The 17,086-nt window shown below is 50.5% G+C and overlaps 1 protein-coding gene across 1 annotated transcript in view; it reads left to right on the top strand.

Annotated features, from left to right (window-relative positions):
* LOC144148089 (transmembrane protease serine 11D-like) overlaps positions 1-972 on the top strand; it is a 51,489-nt gene extending 50,517 nt beyond the window's left edge. The window contains exon 7 of the mRNA XM_077679679.1: positions 781-972. Coding sequence (XP_077535805.1) covers positions 781-972 — 192 coding nt within the window. The remainder of the gene's footprint in view (positions 1-780) is intronic.
* The last annotated feature ends 16,114 nt before the right edge of the window (positions 973-17,086 follow it).

Below are 17,086 nucleotides of genomic sequence, written 5' to 3'. Positions count from 1 at the left end.
GCTTAGACGCTTACATTTGGCTGTGAGTATATAAGACTATTGTGCAGTAAGCATTTTACTTTGGCCGTGTGGCTCAATCGAGTTACAAACAGACAGACGCACAGAGATACAGACAGACGAAAATTTCTGGGTTTAAGTAGCCCAAGAAAGACTGTCGTCTTTAAAAGAACAAAATTCCGCTGGCGTAGTTTCAGGCATGGGGCGCGCGAGCACCGCGAAGGCGGGAAATTTGGCCACATACGGGTCCCGAGAACAGGGAACCGCCCCGTCCGGCACTTAAAGGTGCCGCCGTCTTTTCGGGCTCCAATAAAGTCTACTACTACTGAGATGCGTTCGGTGGTAGCAGTGATCGGATAACGGCGCTACAGCGCATTATGGCGAATCACCGCTCTGCACTTCCGACAGCTTCCACATTGAGTGGAACGGCTTTCATTTTTTCTTGAGGCACTTGATGTGCCTTTGTGGAAACTCATTGTTTAAGGTGGTTTTCCTGCAGTGCGTTTTGGAAGTAGCGGTTTGAATTTTGGACTGTGACTTATGCTTTAAAGTGTTGGCTTTCGATCAGAAAAAGCTTCGCATCCTCAATCATCTTTCATTTCACCTACGGTCATCGCCATCGTCAGAAAATTTGGCTTTTTGCATCGCATTTAGGCACAACGTCGCCATCAGTGACGCATAGAAAGCTTCGTTTTAAAAATATAAATCCTACAGCAAACGCAATCATATGGCTTAGGATAAGCTTGCTTAGATGACTAACCCTTCTGCTCTATCTATTTCCAGGGAGATACAGCGGCTCCAGCTTTGGTCAATGGCAAAGACGGACTGACGTACTTGCTCGGCTTGGCACTGTACGGATATAACTGCGGAAGCGGCGATGCGCCCAGCGTTTTCTTACGGGTTGATGCGTACGCGCCTTGGATCCACCACAAGCTGAACCGGCTTTCTGAATACCATTCCATTCCTGTGCCGTGAAAGAGAATAAGTGAATTGCTGAAACACGCAATACAATGGTTCATAAAAGAGGTTCAAGAACAAACAATGTCGAGTGTGCCTAAGGACATCTGACGTTCAAAACAGCTTCGTGCACCGAGAGATATCTGCCTTTAAAATTTTCGCTTGGCTCTTTACGCGCGCAGGTCCCCAGGTTTTGGATCGGAGTCCGGGACTACGCATGGTCTGTAGCGTGATTTGTCTTTGAGGGTAGCATCGCTTGTGGTGCCACCCAGTTTGCCAGTTGTGGCTGGTGCCAAAGTGATATCGGAGGAGCCTCATGACGGACTGTATTAAAAGAGTAGTGACACGAAACTTTAAAGTTGAGATACCTTTGAAAAATGCCTCCTTTTTATCAGAAGATATCTCCCAGCAAGTTTCAGCAGTAACCGTTTAGTATAACTTATTTTAAATCCATATTAATCTTTGCCCGCACGAGAAAGCCCAGAGCGGGCCAGCATGATATCTTCTGCTCCTTGCCACAAAATGCCGATGTCGGGGCTCCCGTGACGTTTCCGACGCGCTGGCTGCCGTTGGCGCACGCTGCTACGCCCTGTTTACCCGTAATGGTTTTGGAACTGACGTCATGCTACCCGGAAGCGTGGGGATGTTGAAAACCTTGGCCGGTCTGGGCGCGCGGGCGCGTCCAGATCGGCAACGGTGCGACAATAATGGTGACGTCACGGGCGCCCTCCGGTCATAGGGGACGCTCGGCGTTCATTTTGTCGAAACTGACACGAATAAACGACGCCGTTAATTTTAAATGCAGAGCATTTCCGTAACTCACGATGTCACCCGCGTTGACGTCCGTAGTCGTAGTCCGCACCCCTCCCCCTACACTATATCTAAAAAAAATACTATCCGGCGCCCGGTTTCGATCCCTCGACCCTGCGGGCGGAACGCAATGTGCATGGTGCTCTACCCCCTGCGCCACAAAGCCGACACAGAATGGGAGGCTACGAACGCGCCTTATATCCTTGACTTATTCAAACTACGTCAAGAAGCTGCTGATACAACGCATTCACTACCACCAACTCCCAAAACACTAAACCTTAACGCAATACACCCACCCCCTATGCGACGCATTTACTCGAGTCCCCCTCGCGGGGAGATGGGCCCAATTTTTCGTTCCTGCTGCGATCGCCCGTCTAATGTGCCATTCTATGATTAGCGGGCTGGTGGGCACCCATAGCAGCTAAAAACACGTAACACGAAAATTTCGTGTCAGTACTCCCTTAACAGAAACACATCTCAAAGCCGATATCACCAAAGCCGAAACAACTGACACACGCAACATATAGTAGTCGAGAGTTCGACAGAACACCATCTAGTCAGGTAAAGGCATTTGTATAAAATGCAGGACACTGACCAATGTTGCAACAAAATTGGCGGTTCGGGATCCGTACGGATCTCTTGCTCACAGTGAAATGATTTCCAGCAGGCTCCTAAGTAGCGTTGAGCGCATGACGTAATGTTCGGAAGTACACGTTGTTTAGACCGCCAGATGACCTGTTGATTGTGTTGCTTGTCTGAATTACTAGTGGTTCGATATTGCGTCTCGTAGCGGAATTCTTTACCGTGGCTATCATGCGCGCGCGGTTCCAGTTTATCTTGTTGTCCATCTTCTCGGCATGCTCTGCAAGTGCATTCGTCATGGTGTGCCCCTTGGTGACGTCATTCTTGTGCTGTTTAAAGGAGCCATGAAGAGAAAACACAAGTTTGGTTCACTCGAAAGATTGCCTCGTTAGAACCGTACTGACACCACTTTTAACAGAAACTTCGCTGGAATAAGCTACATAATTAGGAAAAAAGGCAATGACCATGCGACCCACCTGCTCATTTCCCGCAACAGAACCTATGATGTCATAAAAGAATGCTCTGCGATTGGCGGAGGCCGGCAAAAGCAAACGCAAGTTAGTCAGGGCTTACCAGTTTGCATAGTGAGCTATATGCCCGTTAAACATACTGCACATTCCTTTTATGACACTAAGAACTGTGGAGTAAACGGTTGAAGTCCCGAACAAACACGCAAACGTGTACGCCAATGCGTACCAAACTACCGCCGGCCGAGCTCAACATCTCGCCGGTGCGCAGACGAATTTTCGGGTTCGAGGTTCTTCGGGGCCAACGAACCGTTCCAGCACGTACAGCCGCGACCTTGCTTGGTATCGTAATCCCTTCACAGGAGCTAGGTTGGCCATCATATCGCCAACCAGCAAAGGTAAAAATAGAAACGAGGGGAGTAAGGAACAGCAAGCACTGACGAGATAGTGCCAGTCGTCGCAGAAGTTTCGGAATGGTGTTGGCTTGCTGCTGTTGTTAGGAGCTCGTTTCCAGTTTAGAACCACTGAAAACTTCACTTTGAGTACTTTACAATGAAATTTTGTTGCTGCGTTTTGAAATGCCCATGTAGTACGGGCAAATCGTCGAGGGAGTGCGACATCCCCGCCGGTGAGGAGATCTCCTTTTATGTGCTGCCCATCGACGAACCTCGGCGAAGCAAGCGGCTACGTTTTGTGAACTTTGCAAACGGAGGAGTAAGGGAGCTAAAGGAAATACGAGTGTGCTCGCTTCATTTCCGACGAAGTGATTACGGCAGGGACCCTTACATTAGCTCACTCCTGGGACATGCTGGCGCTCGTCGCCGACTTTGTCAAATCGCCGTCAAAGCGCTCTGAGCTTGGAAAAAAATACCTTACACACCGTGCATTGACGCTCGTATCTTTCTGCTCGGAGCAGAGAGCTCGCGCGAACGGCTTTCCATACATGACACCGGCCAACTGGCATAAGCGATACTGCTACTGAAATTGAAATATTATTAACCGTAATAAAAATACGGCACATACGCACCAGTCTGTATTCGTCCGTCCCGACGGGGCTAACGAGGCAGCGGTGCCGACGGCTGGGCGTTCGTCTGTTATGCCTATCGCGGAATGGTCGCTTTCCGGTCCATCCGCGTATCCCACAACTCCTGCCGCTCGTGCACTTAGAAGCATCGAGCGTTCAAGTGGTGTGGGGTTGTTAAATGCAAGCCCGAGATTCTCGGCGAGAGTTTTGTTGTCCGGATCAGGCGATTCCATGACTAGGGCTGCGGGTGCATTAGGTTTTACTGGTATTTTTAAAATGGCCGCCGTCTCGGTTTTGGGACGAGTTCCGGTTCCTGTGTGACTCCCGCGTGTGGGTGCTATATGGAGTCGACATACTAAATATCTGTTTCATGGACCGGCTCCTATGACGCCATTGTTCACGTCACGAAATGTGCAATTTAGCGGGAGATTTAAATTTTGGCTTAAATTGCCATATTTCTGAGTGAATAAAGCATCATTTGCTTCCGGGAAAGCCCTTGGGGTACTATGAAACACCTAATCTTTCGAATAAAACAAACTTTTGTTTTCTCTTCATGGCCCCTTTAAGACGCCTGCAGAAATTTCCGCTTTCACCAATGTATACCGATTCGAAGTCGGCGTATGGAATTTTGTAGACCACTCCAGGGAAACGTTGCTGAGGAAGAGGATCCTTCACATTATGCAAGTCACCCCTAAGCTTGTTTGCTGGCGCATGCGCCATCTGTACACCACGTTTTCTGAAGACACGAGCAAGGGCTTCACTTACAACTCGAATGTACGGAAAAGCAGCGAGCTTGCATTTAGACACTGTGTTATCCACGGCTTGACTGTTTGGCTGCTGGTTATGCATGATGAAATTAGTTGTCTTCCTAATAAAATGTTTGGGATACCCATTCCTCATGAGGTCGTGTTCAATGTTCTGGAGCTCTTCCGTCAGGCTGCTCGCATCGGAACAAGGTCCGCTCTTTTATCCAGACCTTTTTGACTAAAAGATCATTTTCAGTACGGAGTGTTGGAGCTAGTTATGGCCATTTTATGCCCGTCCCTGGAGTGCCTCAGGTGTAAGGTCCACTTATGAGATCAGAGACCAGGCGCCCGGGCTGCGCGTGAGAACCCGCCACTCTGTCTGGGGGCTCAGCACTGTGGACTCTATGCCGCAGCCGTCGCCAATTCGTCACGGCGCGCACGGGCGACGGATTGTCTGGCCCACCGAATACCACGGGGACAATCCCCAATTGAGAACGTAGACGGCACCGCCGGGTTCCGAGAAGCACCGGGGAGGTGTAATTGCCGACGTCAGGGCGTGCGCCACGCGCAGCCTCCATTGTTCACGCGCTCCTTCGGCATAGTGCACTGTCGCCGCCTTTCGCTCTCACCCCGCGGGGTCGCGCGCACTTGCTCGTCCGCGAGCGTGCCGTTGACCCAAATATGGCGGCGCCTCATTGAATATTCCGTAGCGCGCTGATTGACAGCTGTCTACGTGAATTTGGGCACTCCCTTACGCGTGTACGCACGCTACAGGGGCCTTCACGAGAGAGTGTAATCTCGAGGTGTTATAAGGCCGAACTTGGCCGTTAGAAATCGTTCTTGTCTGAGCGCCAAGCTGAGCAGTTTCGGGCGGGACAAGGAGTCTCGACCGTTAAAGCTAGGTTGGGATTTGTGAGCCCCCTAGGCTAGAGGCTAAGATCGCGTCGGAGGTTTAGGGTACAGCGCCGTACCGGGCAACTAGACGGATCTTGCGGGGAGACAGAGTCTCGGCCGTCGTTTCTCGAGCGGTTTGTGTACGCTCCGAGGATAGGAGAGTTAGACGAAGTTGAGAAGCTCAAGTGATTTGTGCGCAGTTGGAGCTAGCGTCGAGCTGAATTTTGAAGTTTTTTCTTTTATTACTCATGTACCCAGTTTTCCTACTGTAAATAGCTGTATACAAACTCTTCGTTTCACTTAATCAACCCCCAACGCCTCGAGTTCGTCAATTTGACCGCCGTCTCAAAGAACTTCAACACCATCGCCCTGCCAGCCCCTAGCCAAATCAACCGGAGCCTGGGCGATTGGGTTCCTGATCGACACCGGACTTCGCGGATACGAACCACAACCATCTTTACTCTCAGGGATCGGTAATTTCACCCTTCCTATTTAACGTAGTTATCCTGCGGCTTGACTCGCATCTTGGCTTCATGCCAGACCTACACCTTTTGGTGTACGCGGACGATGTTACAGTATGGACTGTCCACCCAGACCTGTCTCGGCAAGCCGCGAGCCTGCTACAAGCTTTAACTGACACACAGAAGTGGTGTGAATACGCTGGTCTCTCACTCTCAGTCGAGAAGACAGCCCTTCTGTCCGTGGCCACTGCTTGGGGCCGTCGTAGATTGGAGATATCGCCGATCGCGCTACAACTATCCGGCCAGCCTGTGCGCACAGCTACTTGTCTCCCCGTGCTGGGATTGGAAATTTCGTCGTCAGGGTCAGCTGCCTTGTGGCTTCGATCTGCCCACCAACAAGCAGGTCAAATGCTACACCTCATCCGACGCATGTCACAAAAGGCTGGCGGCTCCTGCTTCAAAATAGCCCGAATCTTGGTGCGGTCAATACTTCAGCGTCGACTTATCTATCAGGATCAATTCCAGCATATGACCCAAGCGGAGTGGGCCCGACTTGAAGCAATTAATAGAGCTGCAATGTGGACGATCACCTGCCTCCCTCAAATAACGCCCATACCATCTCTTCAGGCAGAAGCTCAACTTAACACCCTGGATGAGCTTGTACATCAGCGCCGCTCCACCCGCCAGCACAAACCTAATTTTGTTGCGGAGGCAGCGGCGTTGGCGACCTACATGGGCCATCCTCTACCCTCCTTACCAGCTCAACCTGTACCTAGGCCACCCTGGCTGTATCATCAAGTGACCGACAACCGGCCGCTAACTAGACTGCATAGCCGGTCGACCGTAAACGCAGACGCGCAGTCCACGGGCGCACCATTAGTAGCGGCTGTGAACCAGCCCCAGGTTGTAGAGGCATTTGTGGACGCTGGTACCCAAGACGGAGTTTTAACTATGGCAATCGAATGTCCCTCGCATTCAGAAGCGAACCAAAACTGCGCTTATGAAACACTCCGCACCTAGCCTTCTATGCTCGCGGAGCTTAAAGCCATCCGGGTTGGACTGCTAGCTCTACTACCGGTACTTCAAGCCCCTGGAAGTTTTACTGTACAAATGTACACAGACTCAACGGCGGCCTAAGGGATTTGCGCCGTGTAGCCTCCAAACTCGTCTGTCTCAAGAGACATTCATAAGCTACTTGATACGTAGCCCTGCCCTCTCCGACTGTCGTGGATCCGGCGTAATACTATCACCGCTCATATTTCGGCAGATAGATCCCCTCACCTTACGTGGGTTCCACGACCACTGCCCTTGCTGTCAACTGACCCACATGAACAATTAGTCCAACTCAAGGAAGATCTCCATCGCCCCACACGCGCTCTCATCCCACCGTGTGGAACAGACCTTCCCAGTGGGCTCGCTCGCGGGGAGGAGGTCCTGCTCCGCAGACTTCGCGTCGGGGTGGCCCTCTCTCCTGCGGTAACCCGGGAGTGGCCCCCACGATACCATGCCCTGTTTACCATGAACTGCCCCTTCTGCACGACTCCTGCTGAAGACGCCGACATCAACCATCTGCTATGGATGTGCCGTTTCCTAAGTGCAGCGAGAACCCGACACCTTCGCGGCACAGGCCTGCATCCTGGGAGACCCCCGATCTCCAACGATGGCTGTGGGGGCCGCATCACCGCTGTCTTTCGGACTTCCTCGGGAAACGGGTGCCAACTTTTACTTTACGACCTTATGCCAAAGGGAGACCATACTACCGCGATTTTAAAAAAAGGTGAGAATGGCTCGTTGGACCAAAGAACGAACCACTGAGCGCTTGTGAGCTACCGGATGAGCTGACTCGTAGTGAAGGTATCTACCTGAGTGGGTTGGTTTTCGGTACACACTGAAGGCGAGGCCCGTAGGAGCACCCTTCATAACTGCGTCCAAGAAAGAAAGGCAACCGTCTTTCTCTTCTTCCAAAGTGAACTTGATGGAAGGCTCGACCTCGTTGAGGCAGTCAAGGAAAGGTTGCACGTCTTTCTTCTTGATAACGCAGAAGCAGTCATCGACGTATCTCAGGAGCACCTTGGGTCTTGGCTGAAATAATTCCAATGCCTTGTTTTCAATTGCTTCCAATGTAGTATTTGCAGTCGTGACTTAAATGGATGCTTCCATAGCGGTACCGAAAACGTACCTGTAGAATTCGCCCTTGTACGAGAAGTAAGTGTCGGACAGGCAAAACCATAGCAGGGTGCAAAGCTCAGTGACGTCGAATGGCCTGCGATCCACAATCTCCTGTCCTTGTGGAGCAACTGCCTGGAAGTTTCTACCGCAAGATCGACGGGAACACTTGTGAAAAGGGAGCAGACCTCAAAAGAAAACAGTACTTTGTCTGTGTCCACAGTGATACTCCTCATCTTGTTTACGAAGTCATTCGTGTTCCGGAGGTAAGTTTCAGTCTTGCCTGCCAGGGGAGCCAGGATGCCATTAAGGTACCTTGAGAGGCTGTATAGAGGTGACCTTGTGAAATATTAGTGGAGGGCAACGGGCACCTTATTGAAAGGGCCATGAAGACAAAATGCAGCTTTGCTTAATTTGAAAGGACTAGGCTTCAGTAGCTCACTCAGCTCCATTCTAGCCACGAAGGCGTTTTTTTGTCCAAAAAAGGCAAAAAAGTAATTCAAAGCTTTCGAATTTCGCAGTCCGCTGACGTTTTAAGGGCAGGAATGACGTCATATGGGACAGCACTAAGAACACAATTTTGAGTCTGTTAACCGCACATAGACATTCAAGTTATGCCATCAAACAGAACTTGAAGCCCTAGAACAAGAGTCCAGTCATGTGTCTTAGCGATGGATTAGTTCGGCGGCTACCAACTTAAGGGGGAGAGCGGTTTCGCTGTTAAAGAGAGTTTGTAATAAGAAATCGGGTATGCGCACAGACATCCTCCTCAGGCTCTATCGCCTGTACGTACGTGCGCCCTGTTCTGGAATTCGGCTGTATCCTTTTTTCTAGTTATCCGTTCTACAAGCTCCAACCATTGATTACTTTAGAAAGGCAAGCTTTGCGATTGTGTTTGGGATTGCCAAGGTACGTCCCCATTCGGGTATATTGCTGGGAGGCTCGAATCCTTCCTCTGATATCTCGTTTCACGGTGTTGAGAGTAGAAGTATACTTTCGTGCATTGGAATTGCCTATATCATGATCACAAATGGTTTTTGTACACTCCCCAGCGTCATTTTTTTCCCAGCCATGGCGCACGTACAAGCGTCCACAGGTGGTGTTCGTCCACCCTTGCTCGCCCCTTTAAATATCAACATATTATCTGTACCTACGTTTCACTATCGCACTGCGATGGTAGACATTGATTTCGACAACATTTTTCCCTCCGATGCCAAATGCTTGCCGGAGAGAACGATATCTGGCCTTTTAGCAAACTACCTAGAAGAGTTCCCGATAAATATGGTTATAGCCATAGATGCTTCTGTTCGAGACAAAAAACTGGTGTAGGTATCTGATCACCTGCGCTTGACTGGGCATTTCCTCTTCGTCTTCCAAATTTCACGTCAATATATTTGGCAGACTTTTCGGGAATCACGTTCGCTCTTCGAAAGCTCAGAGAAGAGCATTCCCAGGTGATCATTGTGACGGATTCTTTTTCGGTCTGCTCGGTTTTATCTTCACCAACCGTTACTCCACTTCGCCGATCGCTGTCGATGCTTATACCGGCACATGTCAGGGAAATCCGTCTGGTCTGGGTCCCAGGGCACAGAGGTGTTGAACTTAACGAAACCGCTGATAAAATGGCAGGAGTAACACTGAATGGTCCTCTGGTTGATACTGTACCCCCGATAGCCTACGTTGTTGCAACTAGGTTTCGAAGGTACAGTTCGCTGGACAGCTTCCCACCAGACAGTATCGCTGGCTGCCCTGACATTGAGCATCTCCGGTACTCTTGGAAGTGTGACTTTGCGCAGTCTCGACTGTGCGAGGGCACACTGACTTGCTTTCGCTATCGAACACCTAATTTGAATTTTTATCTACACCGCGCACGCATAGCGCCATCGGCCATGTGCGGCTTCTGTCAAGAAGTGGAAACATTTGACCACTTCCTGTTGTCTTGCCGGCGGTTCTCCTCCCTCCGAAATTGTTACCTGGAGGTTCCCCTCCGGCGCCTGGGTCTCGCCTTGTCGGTGTCTAATTTATTATCATTTGGGGCAGTTGGGCTTGGTTGTTGCAACGGGGATGTTTGTCGTGCTCTTCAATCTTTTATTGCCGAATCAGGTCGCTTGCTTCGTTAATAAATTGCATCAACCAATTTTTAATCGTGAATTGAAATAGCTGTTGGTACAGCAGTATTGAATTTTTTTTTGTTCCAAAATTGTTAGCATCACTGTACCCTATTTTCCCTTATCTTGAAACTAATTTATAAGTTTCTTCAGCAGTGAAACTACAATCCGACTTGCCCAATCCTCCAGAGTGGGTACGCGCCATTCTTGTTCTGGGTCCACCAACCAACCAACTGTTCGTTCATGAAAACCACGCCTTCTTATACACCGGCCAATAGTACAGATTTGCTTAGCTTTGTCTGCTTAGCGCCCCTTTTATTCTTTCCAATAAGCATGAACCAACCAGCTCAACAAGTTTTGTTAAGTCAGAACATTACTTTTAATGCTCCTTTCCATACTTTACGTTGGAACTATTGACGGCCAGGGCAATGAATTCAAGCCCAAGCCGGGACCGGGCCGAAGGCGTCCAGCCCGATCCCGGCCCTGTCCCGCTGCATTGAGCCCGGGCCTGGCCTGGGCCCGCCGATAATTGACTTCAGCCGGGCACAAGTTATCGGGCCAGCCCGGGCCCGTGCACGGCTATAGTCGGAATTTAGGCAAATACTATTCTGTTCCTTGCGCTCCTATCGCCGAATTTTGATAAAATGTGAACGGATTTGAGGTAAAGAAGGGCTTTTATGGTGTTTTTATAATGCCTATAAATTCCCATTTTGGCGTTTTGGCCAAACACCTATAAACACCTATAAAGGCTTATTTTCAAAATCGGCGCCTATATGGACACAATTTAGCTTTAAGTTTCGGTTTCGAGTCCCGCTGGAGGTCGTGATACATGTTATCGGGCAGTCTTGACTTTGCGGACTCAACCGTAAAGTTCCAGAAAAACACGCACCGAAATTTCATACATATCAAGTGAACAATACGGGATGGGCGATCTGTCGGGTCAGGTGCGAAAAACTACAAAAAATGGCCGCACCGCCAACCAAAACTGCGGAGATATCAAGAAAAAATACCAGATAGGCTCGCTTTCGGCTCAAGTGCGGAAAGGACTAATAAATGACCGCATCCACACATGAATAGGTGATCGCGTTTCTGTTGGTCACTCATCAGCGCTAAAGCCATAGATTTTAGGGGGTGGACGATCTTTGGGGTTATTTAGTAAATGGAATATTTCACCCTTACGGGGGGATATGGTGGGGGGCGATGTTTCGGGGGTGGATGGTAGCTCGGATCTTTACGGTATACGGGGTATGGCGTTCAACCTAGTCCTCCAGTTCAACCAATTCCCTGAAAAGAAAAACTCGCAGCAGCGAAAAGAAACGCTCATTCTTAGCGACAAGAGAAACGATTGTGAATCCTAAATTCTGGAGACGGCGGTACTTATCCATCGTTCCCACAATTTTCCCGGTGATTCTTAGACAAGGTTCAGCGTACTCTCCAACGAGATTTCTTCAAGTATTTGCCCTCGCATCCTCTTTTCTAAAAGCATGCTTAAATGCGACTCTATTTTCAACGCCGCCTCTGAGCATCGAATGCCTCTTTGTTTGCAGGTCGCTCTTACATTTAAAAGCCAAAAGCGAAGCAGCGCTGCGCAGCTGCAATTCCTTACGCCGTAAAACTCAGACGGCCGGTGGGCTCTAAAGCACGCTTTTCCACCAAAAATATGTTGGGCTGGTGAAGACATTTCGCACAAGGCTGTTTGAAGCGATGTGGAGTGTTTTTTGCGGTGTTGAAAGGATTTGACCGTGCGTTTCGGATAAAATCATTGCATATAAGAAAATTGCCAGAAAACCTTAGCTTTTTGATAAATCGTTGTGTCGCTTGAGTTCGTTATTTTGTCTGTTTTTGTGGTATCGCAAATTCATTGCGGCAGGCAGACATGCAGCAGCGCTTTTATTCATCAGTTCTCCCAATTCTCAAGTACCCGTTTTCAAGTCTGTTTCACTCTGTTCGACGCTCTATCGAGCGACAAGGGCAAATGACCAGGAATATGAGCAGTGCGCGCCTCCAAATAAGCCAATGGCGCGTTAACAAAGAGGGGAACAGCGGAAAACGGGCGAAATGCACGACAAAAAAAATGAAAACGGTTTCGCGCTGTTCCCCTCTTTGTTAATTATGTAACAACTCGCCCAAGCGTCAACAATACCAATGGATCGGCATTAGTTTACTAGTTTTATGGGAAAACTGCATGGCTATGATCATCTGTTGGCGCCTCTGCGCCATCGTTTACGATAATATATTTTGTTTTCCTGCCGCCGATACAGGTCGTACAAGCCTCCATTTGAAATTGTGCCCTTATATATATATAAGTATATATATTGTGGGCATTGGGGGTGTACTGTTGTGATATTTATGCGTGGAAGCGACATGACCATTGTTATATCCAGTGTGGAACGCGGCGGGTCAATCCCTCTGTTCCTTCTACCCATCCAAACCCATCGCCACTGTCATCTGTGTATAACCATCATCAACCCCGGACACTTCTGTCTTTCGGTGGCCTGTGCTCGGGAGCTTAATTAAAAGTGGTCCTTCAGCATCTCGGAGCTCTGTCTCTCAAGTGGTGGAGGGTGCGCTCGATTCCTCCGTTTACCTCCCTCGGTTGCACCGCTGGAGCTTCGATCAGGTCGGCGACTGCCGGAGGCAGACATCCCCATGCAGCAGGAAAGCAGCCGTGGTGCTTCCAACGCAGCAGCTCCTGCTCAGCCGGCCTTCACTATCACCACTCCCCAGCGTGATCCTCCGGACTTCGCTGGCCTACGGGGCGATGATGTGGAAGAATGGCTCGACCACTTCAATCGAGTGAGTTCGTACAACCGGTGGGATGACGCGTTCAAACTCCGCAGAGTTGCTTTTCCCCTAACCGAAGTAGCGAAGACGTGGTTCTTCAACAATCGGGACACCTTCGATGATTGGTCAGGTTTCACCCAAGAGTTACGCAAGGTATTTGGTACCTCGTCTGGTCGCTTGGCAGCCAAGAAGAAACTTGACGCTCGGGTGCAGCACGCGGAGGAGACATATGCTTCCTACATTGAGGATGTCCTCGCGCTGTGCCGTCGAGTTGATAAAGATATGCCCGAAACGGACAAGGTGCGGCACATCATTAAATAGGTCTCCTCTTTTGCTTTCAAAGCTATGGCGATCCAAAATCCCGCTACCGTTGCCGATGTGCGAAGCATTTGTCAGCGCCTTGACCAACTTCAGGCTATCCGACTCCAACCCGATCCCTGGAGCATCGGCTCTTCGGGGAGTACAGAGCCGCGTTCTTTGATTCGGGCCATCATTCGCGAAGAGTTACAGCAGCGCAATGCACCCTGTCATCACAGCAATCCGGTCAATGACGTCCACGCACAAGGGCTGCGTGACATAATTAGAGAGGAGCTTGCAGCTGTGACAACCGTTCCGCAGCCCAGCCAGTCTGCTTTACTTCACGTGCCTACATACTCGGAAGCTGCTTCAAGGCAACCTGTGTCCACAGAGCACATTGCACCTCCAACTCCTCACGGCCACTTGACCGCCATTTCTACGCCTTCCGCTCCACCGTTTTTTCGTTCAACGTGGCGAGCACCGCGTCCTATAGATGACCGGCCTGTATGCTACTACTGCGGCATCCGGGGGCACATTTCTCGATTTTGCCGTCGACGGCAGCAAGACGAGAGGCGCGGCTACGCCCCTTACGAGCGGGACTACTACAGCTACTCTCCTCGTCAGCATGCGTATTCATCATCTCCTCGCCGCCGATCACCGCCTCCTGACACCAGGGACCTTCCGCGGGACTCCCGGCCCTCTCGCCGTCGCTCCCCTTCGCCCTTCCAACGCGCTTTGTCTCCTCTTCGTCCCGTTTCCAATACTTCCAACCAGCACCAGGAAAACTAGATGCTGCAGTTTTTGGAGGTAAAACTGCATCACCTGGAACGTCCACAAGTCCTCCCGAACTTCCGTCTAATATGTTGTCTGTCTTCGTCGAAGGAATTCAAGTGGAAGCGTTAGTTGATACCGGAGCAAGTATTTCTGTAATTCATGCTGATTTGTGTTCACGTCTTCGCAAGGTTAAGACTCCGTATACTGGTCATTGCTTACGTGGCGCTAATGGGAATGACATCACACCTTTGGGATATTGTACAGTGCGTGTTTTAATCGGAGAAGTCCGCCATCACATTCAGTGTGCTGTTCTGTTTCCCTGTGCCCATGAACTCATCCTTGGTTGGGACTTTCTTTCTTCTGCCTCGGCTGTAATCTCCTGCCGTCAACCAACTATCCACATCGCCGACACCCAACAACCAAATTATCAGGACGCACCACGGCAAACACTAAAATTGAATGCCGATCACGTTTTGGCGGCCGGTTGCGAAGAGATTCTGTCGGTCACATCAGACGAAATTGTCGACGGCGACGTGGTTGCAATTCCGTGTAGTGGACTTTTGCCGCAAGGCATTGCCATTACCACCTGCCTTGTTCGATTCGTGTGTGGGTCCGCAGCCTTGGTTGCCCGTAACACCACACATTTACCAATACTACTGTCACATGGAACTACTATAGCTTCAGTGGCCGACAGCCGCCCTGCAGCAGTCGTTTCCTCTGGCCAGCGTTCTTTAAACAAGCCCGCGTCTGCTTCGCCTGGTGATTTGTCAATTCTCGCGGCCACTCTCAGTCCCGACCTAACGCCAAACCAGACCAAATTATTGCGTGATCTTCTGTCCAAGCACCCGGCTTCGTTTGACGTGCATTCGCCTGGCCTCACACAGACCACTGCCACAAAACATCGAATTCAAACAGATGGTTCGGCTGTGATCCGTCGCAGACCGTATCGTGTCTCCTCGTCTGAGCGCAAGATAATTGAAGATAATGTGGCCGATATGCTAAAGCGCAAAGTCATTCGCCCATCTAAAAGTTCATGGTCATCGCCCGTTGTGCTGGTCGAGAAAAAAGATGGCTCTGTGCGTTTCTGCGTCGATTATCGGGCGCTTAATAAGATTACGTGAAAGGACGTATATCCTATGCCCCGCATAGACGACGCTTTAGACTGTTTACAGGGGGCTGAGTACTTCTCCAGCTTGGATCTTCGATCGGGGTACTGGCAAATCCCGATGCACGAAGCGGACAAAGAAAAGACGGCATTTACCACCCCAGATGGCCTTTATGAATTTAATGTGATGCCGTTCGGGCTTTGTAATTCCCCGGCTGCATTCGAACGCATGATGGACACTGTGCTTCGTGGCCTCAAATGGAAAACGTGTCTATGTTATCTAGACGACGTGGTAATCTTTTCGTCCACATTTTTGCAGCACCTCGAGCGCCTTGATCAGGTGCTAACTTGCCTTTCTAATGCCGGCCTGCAAATGAATACTAAAAGTGTCATTTCGCTAGTAAGAGCATCAAAGTGCTGGGACATGTGGTTTCCAAGGATGGAATACGCCCGGACCCGGATAAGGCTGCTGCCGTTATCGGTTTTCCCCGGCCACTACAACAGAAAGATTTGCGAAGCTTTCTTGGTCTCGCATCATACTTCTGGCGTTTCATTTGCAATTTTTCAACGCTCGCTTCTCCTCTGCACAAGCTTTTACGAGCCAACGTGCCCTTCGTCTGTACGAACGAGTGCCAGGAAGCTTTTCAAGCCCTCAAAGACGCCCTTACGTCCGATCCCGTCCTGCGCCATTTTGACGAGACAGCACCCACTTTACTGCACACGGACGCCAGCGGCTGCGGAATTGGTTCTGTTCTCCTGCAGCAAGACGCTCATCATCGTGAAAGGGTGGTCGCGTACGCCAGTCGCGCCTTGACACCAGCAGAGCAGAACTACAGTATCACCGAGCAAGAATGCCTCGCAGTTGTTTGGTCAATTCAGAAGTTTCGTCCCTACCTATACGGCCGTCATTTTACCATCGTCACAGACCACCATGCCCTCTGCTGGCTATCGACAATGAAGAATTTGTCTGGGCGCCTAGGCTGTTGGGTGCTGCGTCTGCAACAGTACGACTTCATCATCACGTACAAATCCGGCAAAAAGCATCTGGATGCCGACGCACTGTCTAGGTGCCCCCTATCCTTCTCGTCGCAGCCGGCCGTGTCGCAAGCCTCCTCCGACTCCAGTCAGCCGTGTGTACCCATGGCCCCCCTCAACCACGCTTCCGTACCCGACTCTACCGAACTGCAAACGCTACAGCTCGCAGACTCTTATTGTCGCATTTTAATCGACCGCCTTGATGGATCCATCCAGCCACCCAATAGCCGCTTGCGACGTCAACTTCATCTATTTCGGATCATTAATGGAGTTCTCTGCCGCGCAAACCACCCCCTGCCGGCTATGAATGGGTTCCTGTTGTTCCCCGTCAACTCCGCCGACGCATACTCGAGGCGCTTCACGCTGATGCCACTTCTGGACATCTCGGGTTTCAGAAGACGTATGATCGCGTTCGCAGTCGATTTTTCTGGCCCGGCCTCTCTACCAGTGTCGCACAATACGTGGCCTCTTGTGATTCGTGCCAGCACCGCAAGCGATCGACGTCACCCCCTGCCGGTTTGCTTCAACCAGTTCCATGCCCCTACGCTCCGTTTGAAGCCGTAGGCATAGACTTGTACGGGCCCCTACCTCCAACAACTGATGGTTTCCGCTGGATTGTGACGGCTGTGGATCATTTGACCCGCTACGCTGAGAGAGCTCCCCTTAAATGTGGTAGTGCTCAAGAAGTCGCTGACTTTGTATTACGCAGTATCATCTTGCGACATGGCGCACCTCGGGTCCTGCTGAGTGACCGTGGCAAGACATTTCTTTCCCACGTCCTTGCGGAAGTGCTTCGGGCTGCCGACACCGTCCATAAAACGATAGTTACCATCCCCAGACGAACGGGCTCACCGACCGTTTCCACCGCACTCTGTCCGA

Source organism: Haemaphysalis longicornis, unplaced genomic scaffold (genome assembly GCF_048455015.1).
Source record: "Haemaphysalis longicornis isolate Haplotype H1 unplaced genomic scaffold, Haemaphysalis longicornis Haplotype H1 scaffold_76, whole genome shotgun sequence".
In the NCBI taxonomy this organism is placed as follows: domain Eukaryota; kingdom Metazoa; phylum Arthropoda; class Arachnida; order Ixodida; family Ixodidae; genus Haemaphysalis; species Haemaphysalis longicornis.
Note: the sequence above shows the minus strand (reverse complement) of the source record. Positions and strands in the feature narration are given on the sequence as shown.